Source organism: Rhinolophus sinicus, linkage group LG03 (genome assembly GCF_036562045.2).
Source record: "Rhinolophus sinicus isolate RSC01 linkage group LG03, ASM3656204v1, whole genome shotgun sequence".
Taxonomy (NCBI): domain Eukaryota; kingdom Metazoa; phylum Chordata; class Mammalia; order Chiroptera; family Rhinolophidae; genus Rhinolophus; species Rhinolophus sinicus.
Genome location: NC_133753.1, coordinates 78696400 through 78709976, shown reverse-complemented (window position 1 = coordinate 78709976; position 13577 = coordinate 78696400). Strand labels below are relative to the sequence as shown.

At 34.3% G+C, this 13577-nt stretch overlaps 1 protein-coding gene across 1 annotated transcript in view; it reads left to right on the top strand.

Annotated features, from left to right (window-relative positions):
- The window catches only part of HECTD1 (HECT domain E3 ubiquitin protein ligase 1), a 66018-nt gene that overhangs the window by 40648 nt on the left and 11793 nt on the right, over positions 1-13577 (top strand). The window contains exons 26-34 of the mRNA XM_074329186.1: positions 3395-3528; positions 4397-4519; positions 6489-6645; positions 7955-8177; positions 10741-10795; positions 11000-11182; positions 11579-11786; positions 11870-11955; positions 12148-12275. Of these exons, the coding sequence (XP_074185287.1) occupies positions 3395-3528; positions 4397-4519; positions 6489-6645; positions 7955-8177; positions 10741-10795; positions 11000-11182; positions 11579-11786; positions 11870-11955; positions 12148-12275 (1297 nt within the window). The remainder of the gene's footprint in view (positions 1-3394; positions 3529-4396; positions 4520-6488; positions 6646-7954; positions 8178-10740; positions 10796-10999; positions 11183-11578; positions 11787-11869; positions 11956-12147; positions 12276-13577) is intronic.

Sequence of the window (13577 nt, the reverse complement as noted above, 5' to 3'; positions counted from 1 at the left end):
GGAGTAATTGCTGAATTGCCTTCCAAAAGATTGTACTCCTGTCATTATTGTTTTGGAATACGCTTTACCACAAATCCTTGATCACATTGCCATTCTGTTTGAAAAAATTATTTTTGTTAATTTCAGATACAAGAAAGTTTATATGAAGATATATTTTAAGAATACCTTATTTTAATGTTTTCTTTCTCTGAGGATGTGGCGTCTTTTCTAAACTAAGAATTAGACTGATGTTCTATGGTTTTAGGCAAATCATTACATTTCTCTGTTTTTACTTTATCTTTTAAATGTGTAGGTAGCAAAATGATGATGATTATTATACTGTAGTATTGCCAATTTATTGAATAAGCTATTTTCCACTTCAGGTTTTCTCCTGGAGGCCCTCTGCCCCTCCCTACTCATTTGTTAATATATTAACATCAAGCCTTAATTTTTGATCATGTGAAGGTTAAGAAGGTTGTGGATATGCTAATGGGAGAGAATATTAAAGAGTTAGGGCTATTGGTTGCCTTTTAAAAATTGTTAGATGATTAAAATTTACTTTTCTACATTCCTAAAATTTGTGGACTCTAGCAGGGCTGTTATGAAGGATCAAAGTGATATCTGTCTTATAAATAATTTCTGTATTTGCAAATTTTTACAGTTACATTTTGATGGACATGATTTGATTTGATTCTGTGATATGGTCAAATCTATGAAATAAGCACCTTTTTATATGTTCTTATACTCTGATAGAAAAGAGATGATGAGTAAAAAAAACACAACAAAACCCTAACTTCAGTGAATTGTAACATGTAAGAAATGGAATTTTAGTAATATAAAGTTATATGATTTTTCCTTTAAATAAACCAAAAGTAGAATTCATTTATTTTGTGTACTACCACATCATGTTCATGAGAACCACTGCCTGAATTGCAGGATGGTGCTTTACATGTGTTAGGGGTAATATATTGCACCAAATTTAAGATGCCATTAATTTTAAGAGACACCATTATTTTATGTCACTAAGGAAAACGTGACTTGCCATTGCTTGTAAGATACATTCTAACTTCAGAATATTAAAGTGTTAAGAAATGTATACCTTAGAAATTAATTGAAGGTAGTATCAGGCCTCTTTCTTCTCACCATCCAGTAAAAGGGATTGAATTTTTAGTCCTGTGTAATTATTAGACTTAAAAAAATGTATTTGGTTCAGAGATCTGCTGATGCAAGTGTCTACTAAATAATTTTAAATTGTCTTCTGGATGTTTGAAATGTAGGGTATATGTTATCTTTTCATCAACGGAAGTTTTGGTTTTTTTTTTCTTTTGAATCCAGTAAAAAACTTCTGTTTTAGTTCTCTTAGTCCTCATTTTGTTTTCTGTTCTTGTGAAGAACAGCTTGTCAGCATCTTTATTATGTGGGACAATGTAAATTTGACACAGTCTTCTTTGCGGGGTGAGGAAGAGAGATCCTAAGAAAGAAGGAGATAAAAAGGATTCAAGTTTGTTTATTGAACTTCCCTATGTGCTAGATACATGGGTCATAAGAAAGGTGGTACATACGTTATTCCATAAATCGGTATTATCCTTAAGTAGTCATCAGTAAGTAACTTGCCAGGTCACATAGCTAAGCCCAGGTCTCTCTGACGACTTACTTTTGTTCTTTTCCCTCATAAGAGCTTTTATAGTTTATATTAATATATTCATTTGTTTACTTTTTAAATGCCTCTCTCCCCTGTAAGCTTCATGGGGGATCAGACCATGCCTATTTTGTTTATAGCAATAGTCATGCACCTCTAACAATTGGGATATGTTATAAGAATTGTGTCAATAAGCAGTTTCATCATTGTGTGAACATCATAAAGTGCACTTACACAAACCTTGATGGGACAGCCTACAGCACACCTAGGCTATGTAGTATATCCTTTTGCTCTTAGGCTGCAAACCTGTACAGCATGCTACTGTACTGGATACTTTAAGCAGTTGTAACAAAAATGTGAAATATTTACATACCTAAACATAGAAAATATACAATAAAAATACAGTACAAAAGATAAAAATTGTACACCTGTATAGGGCACTTACATGAATGGAGCTTGCAGGAATAGAAGTTGCTCTGGTGAGTGGTGAGTAGATGTGAAGGCCAGGATGTTACTGTACACTATTGTAGACTTTGTAAACACTGTATACTTAAGCTACACTGAATTTATAAAACATGAGATTAAATCAGGCACAAGGGAAAATAATCAAGAGATGCACTACACACGAGATGTTTGAGGCTGCTGCTGGTGCATACTGTTTTATGGCAAACTTTTATAAGTAGAAAGAGTACACTGTAAAATAACAATAAAAAGTATAGTATATTAAATAAATACATAAACCAGTAGCACAGTCATTTATTATCATTATCAAATATTATGTACTGTATATAATTGTGTGGACTATACTTTTATACCACTGGCAATGCGTTATCAACACAAACACGAGTAATGTATTGTGCTACCGCATTACATTGTGCACTTCACTGGGCGATGGGAATTTTTCAGCTCCATTATAATCTCAATGGGACCACTATTGTTGATCAAAACGTCTCATGTGGCGTGTGGCTGTATAGCTAAAAAAGACATATATATATATGGTAAGAGTGCGCATGAGCATGTGCGTGCACACAAGCGATCAGGCAGGCTTTGTTCTTCCAGGGTCTAGCATCTGCAAATGTCATTTGGGATTGCCCAGCACACGAACAATTGGATATGAAGACATGAAAAAAATGTGTGTGTGTGTATGTGTGTGTTGTGTGTGTCTCCAAATAAAACCCATCACAACCATTTCTATGGCCAAAGGCATAAAAACACAAGTACCCTTCTAATCCCAACCACCAACAAACATTCTTCACATACTGTATGAAAAAACTTTATATTATTATTATAGGTAAAATAATCTGTCCTCAGAAAATATTGACTGACTAAGTGGCGTATAAGTATATATACTTGGTACCTAACACAATTCTTGGCTCATAGTAGGTACTCGAGAGATATTTGTTGACAGAATGAATGACACCAAGTTACTGTTCTCTTTCCACCATTTTATGCTTCCTGTGACTTATGCAGAGACATAACAGGATTGTTGTTATTTTTTTGAACATAGTCCCTATTGTTGACCTTTTATATTATGATTCTGTAGATTCGGATTTAGTATGGTCACCCTTTATCCCATGTTGTTTTCTGCCATGCTTGTGATGATTGAACAAAGTTAGTCATCCTGTACATGTGATGGAGGAAGAAGAGTGGTATCACTAAGTGTGGTCTTTATACTGGTCCGTTTGGAATTTTACCTTTGTTTTGTGAAACCAAAACACAAAGTTACTTGTTATGTTTGAATTGTGTTGTGAGTAAGGTTGTTGGTTTTGTTTCTAGATTTTCTTGATAGCTGCCGGGCCAGCACTCTCTTAGCAGAACTGGATGATGATGAGGATTTGCCTGAGCCAGATGAGGAAGACGATGAGAATGAAGACGATAATCAGGAGGACCAAGAATACGAGGAGGTTATGGTAGAGAGACAGTCCCCATTGTCCTTACTAAGAGAGGCTGTTAGGGGCTGAAATGGAGAGAGGGAAAGCAAAGTCCTGGTTAAACTTCGAAGCAAGGAAATACAGTACCAGTATGAAAGTGGGGTTAATTAAGAAAAATACTTTTAATCTGAACATTTATGATTCTCTTTTAAAAGAAAATAAGTTGATTATAATGAAAAATACTACACTGTCACACGCTGATGTTTTAACACGTTTAAAAGTGCGAAGAACTGCACTAATTTGAAAGCATACAATTTTCATGGTTCTTCTGCAATAATTACACATAAAATTTTTAGTGCCTGCTGTTTTGCAAGCAGTATCTTTATATTATTATTTCATCATTCCTTACACAGAGCTATGAGGTATAGGTATAGAAAAAATAATTTGCCCTAATTAATAAGTTAAGTAGAAAAGTGGGGGCCCAAGCAAACTTAGGCAGTATGATCCAGAACTCCGAATGGTTAACCACTATGATTATCTTTGAATTAAAATTTTGCCCGAAAATATTCTTTATTGTAACTTGTATATTTTTTATATTTCTTATAAAATATTATTAGATTTCAAAAAACTTCCTAAGTTGAGTTTTAATGGGACGAAGAACTTCAGGAAACACTTTTAGTGTATTTCGCTTAGGAAACAGTACATTAGCATATTTTTTAGCGGCTATTAGTATATAATGCATGATAAATTTAAAACATTCATTTTATAGCTTTCCTGAAGATGGCTAATGAATATGAAGATTTCTAACGAGTTTTGGTAATATGGGTTGATAGTTTTAGGTCAAGATTGCATGGGGATATATATGGATCAATAATTAGACATGTCTCTTCATATTTTTAAACTTCAGATTCTGAGACGCCCATCCCTGCAGCGGCGAGCCGGCTCCCGCTCTGATGTAATGCACCACACTGTCACCTCGCAGCTCCCACAGGTTCCTGCTGGAGCAGGGAGTCGACCTATTGGGGAGCAGGTACAGTCTTCATTTTTATCTTTTATCTTCCCTGTAGTGTATTTTTTCCCCTTCCACATTAAAGCACCAACTAGAATGCTTAGAAAAATATACGGAGGAAGGAGAGGGAGTGACAAAACAGAGTTAACACAAAGAAACGTCCCCAACTGCTTGGGTTCATATTCCAGATAGAGTCCTTGATTGCTCTGGCATAATGCCTCCAGGAGTTTCTTACTTGAAACCCCTTCATCTTGGCCTTCGGTTAGCAGTAAATATATAATAAAATGGTTAATAAATAGCTATTATCTAAGACTTACAGTTTTCATAGTAGCAGTAGAGGTAATAATTTTAGTCTATTAACTTACATTTATTGATCATTAATTAAGTGTTGGGCACTTTTTTCAATGCATATATTAACTAATTCAGTTCTTTTTTAACATCCTTATGAGGGTTATTATTAGCCCCAATTTTCAGATGAAGTGATTGCTGAAGGTCACACTTAGAAGTTTTGGATCCAGGATGAAAACCCAGACATTCTGGCTCCAAAGCTGTCAAATTTCAGTTTGATTTGTTATAAAAGTTAATTTCAGTTAATGTTCAAAATATAAGGGTCTGTGTGTGCATAGAAATACATATGTAATTGTTTTAAAATTATTGTATCAGACATTTATATTTCATTGGTCTCTTTTGTTGATACTAAAAGTGAAGAACAGGAGAAAAAGTTCCTGAAAAAAACTTTTATTATGGAAATTTTAAAACATTCTAGAAGTAGAAAGAACAGTGCAGTGAATCCCCAAGAACTCATCATTTGACTTTTTTTTTTTAAATTTTATTAGTTTCAGGTGCACAAGACAAAGCAATACTTAGACGTTTATCATTTATATCCCGCACACTGTGATCCCCCCTCCCCCCATCCACTATGCCTCTGACATCGCACAGAGCCATTACATTTCCACTGTCTCTATTCCTAATGCTGTACTCCGCTTCCTGTAACCATATACATACATATATATACATATATACATATATAAAATTATAGTTGGCATTCATTATTGTTCAGCTTCAGGTATACAGTGCAGAGATCAGGCATCTACATCACCCCTGAGGTGGTCTCCCAAATGGGACACGTGTCCATCGGATACCCTACAAAATCTTTCCATTATTGATTACGTTCCCCAAATTAATTTTCAAAACCCCGTGGCCATCTTGTGGTTACCAACTATTTTCTAAACCCCTTCCCTTCCCCCTTATCCCCACTTCCCCGCCCATCTAGCAACCCTGTTTTTCCTCCATGTCTTCAAAACTGTTTCTGATTAGTTCATTCACTTATTCTTTTCTTTAGATTCCACATACAAGTGAGATCATATGGTATTTGTCTTTCTCTGTCTGACTTATTTCACTTAACATAATGTTCTCATCATTTGACTTTAACAGTTATCAGTACCTAGTCAAACTTGTTTGATCCAGTTGCCCTATAGTAATTTGAAGGAAGTCTCAAGCATTATATCTTTTGTATGTAATTCAGTATATAATGCAATTTACATTTTTTAAAAAGCAACCTATTTAAAAATAATTACAGGTTCACAGAAAGATGCAAAGAGCATCTTTGGGTAAAGAGCTCTTATGTGCCCTTTGGCCAATTTCTTCCGATGGTTACATCTTACACAATTAAGAGTACACTATTAAAGCCAGAAAATTGACAATGATACTATGTATGTATATTATTGTTTGTCATTTTATCTCCTGTAGATTTGTATAACCACCACTAATGCAACTCTCTTTTGATAAACTTAAATCATGAGAAATGTATGTACCTATATATATATATTTATGTTGGCTCATATTGTGCTTCAGAAATATGGCTAATGAAGGAGGTGTAATAGCTATATGGAGAAGTACTTAAACATATATCTTATTTTATAGATAGCTCATCACTTTCGCAATAACAAGAAGTTTTATAATGGTTGTATGCAAAATTTTATTTTAATAGGAAGAAGAAGAGTATGAAACTAAAGGAGGACGCCGGAGAACTTGGGATGATGATTATGTGCTAAAGCGGCAATTTTCTGCTTTAGTTCCTGCTTTTGATCCTAGACCTGGTCGTACTAATGTGCAGCAGACAACTGATCTAGAAATTCCACCTCCAGGTATAGTATATTTTAGTTTTTGTGAGTTAATTTTAATAGATACCAATAGGATAATTATGTACAATTAGGAAAGTAAAGTGCTACATGTATATGCAGGTTATAAATACAAGTTTTCAGGAAAAACTGTATCAGCCACAAGTCCTTAAAAAATATGGGTTTTTCAAAAGAAGCAGATTACAGTATTTTAAAAACACTTCTGTATTTGTGTCATTTTTAAAGAAAGGCTTCATTTACAGGTAGCTAATTTGTATTCTGTTTTCACTGGATCAAAATTGCTAAGGATTATTCCTAATTATCTTTTACTTTGAAAAGGTATATGGTGGTTTTAGTTATGGCCTCTGGCGTCAGTCAGCTTCAGTGGCAGCTCCACCTCTTACAGTACTATTTTGGGTGTGGTAAGCACACTGACGGCCCCCCAAAGATACGCAGACCCTAACCTCCATATCTGTGACTATGAAAAGGTATATGGTGGTTTTAGTTATGGCCTCTGGCGTCAGTCAGCTTCAGTGGCAGCTCCCCCTCTTACAGTACTATTTTGGGTGTGGTAAGCACACTGACGGCCCCCCAAAGATACGCAGACCCTAATCTCCATATCTGTGACTATGTTACCTTTACCTGACAGAAGAGATGTTGCAGATGTGATTAAATAAGGATTTTGAGATGGGGAGATTATCCTGGATTATCTGGTTGAGCCCAGTGTATCTATCACCAGTTTCCTAACAAGAGGGAAACAGGAGGCTCAGAGTCAGAGAAGGGGATTTGACTAAAGGTACAATGGGATGTCATGCAGCGAATAAAATATTTTGGAAGCTCTATTTAATGATATGAGGAAAAGATTCCTGAGCTAATAAAAAAAGAAGAGAACACCACCGAATACATCATGAACCTAATGGTATTTGTGTATGTGTTTACCTCATAACCTACTCATTCTGTGTAAGCAAAAGGTTGAGAGGTCATTGACTGAAGTATATGATTTTCTCTAGATGTGGAAATATAAATAATTTTAGTTTTCTCATTTATAAAAATAAAATGTCTCCTAAGTATTTACATAGTTAGTATGTGTTCCCTAATAAAAATGAAAGATTCATATCATATGCATAAGTTCTACTCTATAATATGTCTTTAAGTAACCTAGGTGTATTATTCCCATTAAAAAAAAAATGTTGAGGCCAGGAGTCAATTAGCTGACATCTTTAGCTAATACATGGCAGAAGGGTTTAGATTTCGTGTAGCCTTGTCTTCTAGTGCAGTGTTCTTCCTGGACTGCTTGTTTTAGTGTAATTGTTTTTCACATCTTCCATGTTTTTAGGAACACCTCATTCAGAACTCTTGGAAGAAGTTGAATGTACTCCGTCACCTCGATTAGCCCTCACTTTGAAAGTAACGGGTCTTGGAACAACTCGTGAAGTTGAATTACCACTCACTAATTTTAGATCAACTATCTTTTACTATGTACAGAAATTGCTTCAATTGTCCTGTAATGGCAATGTGAAATCAGATAAACTTAGGCGTATTTGGGAGCCGACATACACGTAAGAGATTTTTTATTTAACTTTTAAGTAGATATTTTCATAGTATATGAGCCAAGAAGCATTGCTTTTGTATATTTTGAACTGTAGGAACAGAAACGATTTGGTTTTTGTTCTCTTGATTTACAAGAACAGATAAGATAATGTTTGACTCCTGATGTAGAAAGATTAAGGTTTGCAACTGAAAGGAACTCTAGGAATAATCTAAACTAGTTCCTCACATAATAATTGTTGAACTCTTTGGGATTGTGTGTGAACTACTAAATATTTTCTATTATTTGTTTTGGAGTCTTGAGTTAAGCCTACCTCTCTTTGTTCATTCATCTGTTCAACAAATAATTATCAGTGACCTTGGGCAAATTTATTTAACATTTCCTAATCTGTAAAATGAGAGTGGTTGTGAGGAATCAATGAATTAATATGAGGTGTGAACAAAAAAATACAATGTTTAAATATAAAAAAAAAAATTACAGTAAAAGACATTGCCATTAACCCCCCTCAAAAATCCCCCCCCCCCCCCCGCTTCGAACACACTTATCCCATCATTCTTGCCACTTTCTGAAGCAGTTCTGGAAGTCCTCTTTCATGAGTCTCTTTAGTTGTGTTGTGGCTGCCTTGGTGTCCTGAATCATAGTGACTTTGGGGAAGAGCCAGAAGTCGTGTGGTATAAGATCTGGTGAACAAGGTGGATGAGGACACGATAATGGTTTTATTTGACAGAAATTGCCATACCAAAAGCGATGTGTGACACAGAGCCTTTCCGTTGTGATCACAAAATATGTGAATGCTGCTGCCGAGTGCCATCCAACAGAAAGGCAGGGATCTTCAATACGGGAAGTGGCGCATCGACTGTAGTAACAGTGTGTGACAGGTTTCAACTTGTTTGGGTTTCAGTCAGTCGGGTGTGAGGTATGGTTGAGAGAAGGTGTGTTTTAAAGTGTGCCGTAAATCATCCTCCATCATGACAACGCTCCGTGTCACACATCACTTCTAGTATACAGCAGTTGCTGTCAGATAAAAACATTATGGTGTGTCCTCATCCACCTTATTCACCAGATCTGGCACTGTGTGACTTCTGAGTCTTCCCCCAAATCAAAATGATTCAGGACATCGAGGCAGCCACAACAGCACAACTAAAGACACGAAGAGGACTTCCAGAACTGCTTCAGAAAGTGGTAAGAATGTTGGGATAAGTGTGTTCCAAGCGAGGGAGAGTATTTTGAGGGGGATAAATGACAGTGTGTCTTTTACTGTAATACCATATTTTGCCATGTATAATGTACACTTTTTTGCCCAAATTTGTGAGTGAAAAATAAGGATGTGTATTATACATGGGTAGTACTAGTTCTGTACCTATATAAATGTTTTAAATTCTTATATTTATGCTTGTGAGTTAAAAGTGTAAGTCTAGAAATCAATAACGATATCCATATGCAAAATAACACTCTGGAATATGATAATAGGTTTTGTTGTACTTACGACAAACTTGCAACGATGAACAGTTCTTGGCCTTATATGACGTGTAAATATGGTAAATTTGTTACCGGTACAAAGAATTTCTTGTACCTTTTTTTGTGTTTTGTAATTATTTGTTACATAAAATTTCTTGTACATAATATGTTAAAAAATAAATGCCAAAATTCCTTTGTAATACAAAAAACATTACCTAAATGTAAACAAATAAAAATTTGAATTAAAAAATTAAAATGAAAGATTATTTTCCCTGAAAGTTTGGGCCAAAAGTGTGTGTGCACTGTATACGTGTGCATTATACACGGCAAAATGCGGTGAATTTTTTTTTAAATTTAAACTTTTACCATATTGTTTGATTACACCTCGTGTATGTAAAGAGTTTTCAGTACTCTGCAATGTAGAGAGTGCTCAGTTTTACCTACAATAATTATTTTTATAAAATATATTAATATACTTATATATTATATTTTTATATTGTATTATATCATTTATACAAATAATAATTATAATTATCCTTTTGTAACTTTTGTTAGTATATTTTTCTGATGTGTGCTTAACAACATTGATTATCATATAATGGCCAATAAATTAATCTAGGTCCTTTTGAGATAGAACAGAAGGTCATCATGGTAATTCCCCCACACTTTCAATTTTTGTTGGAGTTTAAGATTTGATCTCAGCTGTCTTACATGAACATTAGTGCTCCTGGTCTTTGTTATTCTTATCCTTCTTTTCATCTAGACACAGAAACAAACCATTCTTCATTTCATTTTATTTTTATTACAATATTTGAAAGTTGTTAACACATGATATAGCATGTTACTTCATATCTTTGAAAATTCCAGATTTGATGTGTGTTTTCTTAACAATAATGCTAAATTTATGAATGGTAACTTTTTCAGAAATAAAAGTCCTCCTACTTTCCAGTATGTTTAACAAATACTTTTTCTGATAAATTCTCCCTGAATTCAATTTAATGTAAGCATATGGTTCATGAATGGCATCATTCATGTATTTTTTTAAAAATCGAAGCCTTATTGGAAATAACCACAAATAATTTATGAATTAACTTGAATAATATCTTCATGTTTAGAATCATGTACAGAGAAATGAAGGATTCTGACAAAGAAAAGGAAAATGGAAAAATGGTAAGTTACTTCTTGGCTATTTAGAAAAGAAAAGAAAGAAAAACTAGCACTTTGTTTCAATTGAACATTCGAGGGAAGAATCATGAACATGGAATTCTTTAAATTAGACTAAATGCATGATCTTGAAGCTACTTTAGGTAATGCATGTGAAATAGCACAGACTTCATAATCAGGAAAGGCCAACATTTGGTTTTGCTATTGTAGGGTTGTTGGTCTATAGAGCATGTGGAACAGTACCTTGGCACTGATGAATTACCAAAGAATGACTTGATTACCTACCTGCAGAAGAATGCAGACGCCGCTTTCCTGCGCCACTGGAAATTAACTGGCACTAATAAAAGTATTAGGAAAAACAGAAATTGTTCTCAACTCATAGCTGCATATAAGGTATATATTGGCATCAAAACACTTTTGATTGGGAATGCTTTGTGCTTTGTTTTGCAGCTTTTAAAGATTTTTAAGGAAGAGATGTTTATTGGGACATACTAAACAAATGAGGTCGAATTAACATTTGTAATATACCAATGCTAAAATTTCAAATTTGATTTGTGGGCATTGGAATCTAAGTGCATAGTTTTAACTGGCTTATAGTGATTTTATTTTATTTGGGAATTTTAATTACTTAGAATGTATTAATTTTCAACTTGGGTGATACTGTTTTTATTTTGAAAAGAAGGGAATTCTTTGAAAACTTCCAGCCTTTTCAAAGTAATACTAAGAGGATGATACATTGCTTGTCTTGAAAATGTGGTTAATGGCTAGTTTTGCTAATTGTATCCTCAGGATTTTTGTGAGCATGGTACGAAGTCTGGCTTAAACCAGGGGGCCATTTCTACTCTTCAAAGTAGTGATATTCTTAATTTGACAAAAGAACAACCTCAGGCCAAAGCAGGCAATGGACAGAATTCTTGTGGAGTAGAAGACGTCCTTCAGCTTCTGCGTATTTTGTATATAGTTGCAAGTGACCCTTATTCCAGAATATCCCAAGAAGGTTTGTAAGAAGCCTGTTTCATTTCTATGACATTTTTAAAAGCAAGTCAGTTTATGTTTTTATTAATTTTATTAATTTTACAGAAGGTGATGAACAGCCTCAGTTTACTTTCCCACCAGATGAATTCACTAGCAAAAAAATCACAACAAAAATTTTGCAGCAGATTGAGGTAATAAAATCAGATAGTTGAACTCTACTGTTAGACTTTTCTACCTCCCACCGTCTCTCCCTTCCTTCTGATTCAATAATTTGGGCCATTATATCTATTGCATTCATTTCTTTAATTATTAATACATTTAAGAATTAACTTTTTGTATTTTTAAATAATTGCCTTAAAACATTGTTATTTGTTAATTTTCAGGAACCATTGGCATTGGCAAGTGGGGCTCTGCCAGACTGGTGTGAACAATTAACCAGCAAGTGTCCTTTTCTAATACCATTTGAAACTAGACAGCTTTATTTCACATGTACTGCATTTGGTGCATCAAGGTAGGAAGTGTATTGTTTCATAATTTTAGAATAAAATTCTTTTAATGTTATGTAAGCTCAAAGTGTACAAATACTTTAGATCAAGACTGATGGAGGGAATACATTACCTTATTTTCTTTTAAAGACTTGTCAGTATTTAAATATTTTGTTTCCAATTGGTTGTATGTTCTCTTGGAGTAGTGTAGGTTAGAGTACAGTCATCCTTTGGTATCTGTAGGGGATTGGTTCCAGGACCCCAAGGATACCAATGTTCATGGATGCTCAAGTCCCTTAGTGAGCCTCTCTATCCGTAGGTTCTGCATCTGAGGATACAAAGGACTGACTATACTGTTTTCTATTAGCATTTACTATACAGTTCTTTTTTTTTTTTTTTTAATCCTTCTGGATTTTATTTTTTTAATTTAAAAATTTATTTATTTACTTATTTTTATATTAAGTGTGTTTTTCCAGGACGCATCAGCTCCAAGTCAAGTAGTTGTTTCAATCTAGTTGTGGAGGGCACAGCCCACTGGCCCATGTGGGAATCGAACCAGCACCCCTGCCACTGAGCTCGCCCTCTAACCAACTGAGCCATCTGGCCGCCCTGTACTATCCAGTTCTTAACTAGCTTACATAAATGATCAGCTGCTGACAGTCCCAGGAATACCAATTAAATGTTTGCAGATAGCTTTGATAGCATTGAAATATATCTACCTCCTGGCCATTTTTCTCTTATTAGTGTCTAATATACTACATATTTTACTTATTTTTGTTTTTCTGTCTCCTTCCACTAGATGAAAGATTCATGAGAGCAGGAATTTCTGTTTGTTTTTGTTTACTGCTCTAGCTGCAGTTCCTAAAGCAGTGGATAGCACATTGTAGATGCTCAATAAATATTTGTTGAATGATTGAATATCCAGAGTCCTTTCAAAGTAGATGTGAAAAAGTTATAATTTAAAATGGAGTTGTTTTCCTGATAAGTTATATTGTTGTACCATTTTATACCACTTAGAAAGCATTTGTATACATGGAACGAGAGGCCTGTTTTGACAAATAGCATTGGTTATGATTTCTGTTTTATAGATGAGGAAGTTCTCTAAGTACTTAGCTATTGCCTGAGGTTACCAAAACAACAAAAAAAATTGTAACACACAAGAGTAGATCTTTCATCTTATTTCAAGTTCAAGATTCTTTCTTTCACCCTAGATGGGTTAACACTGAATTGCTAAAAAAGAAAATATTTTAAAATCATAATACTATTTTAATGATGGCTTTCAGTTTGTATCACAGTAATAAAGATAGTTTAACCATTTTTTAGTTTCT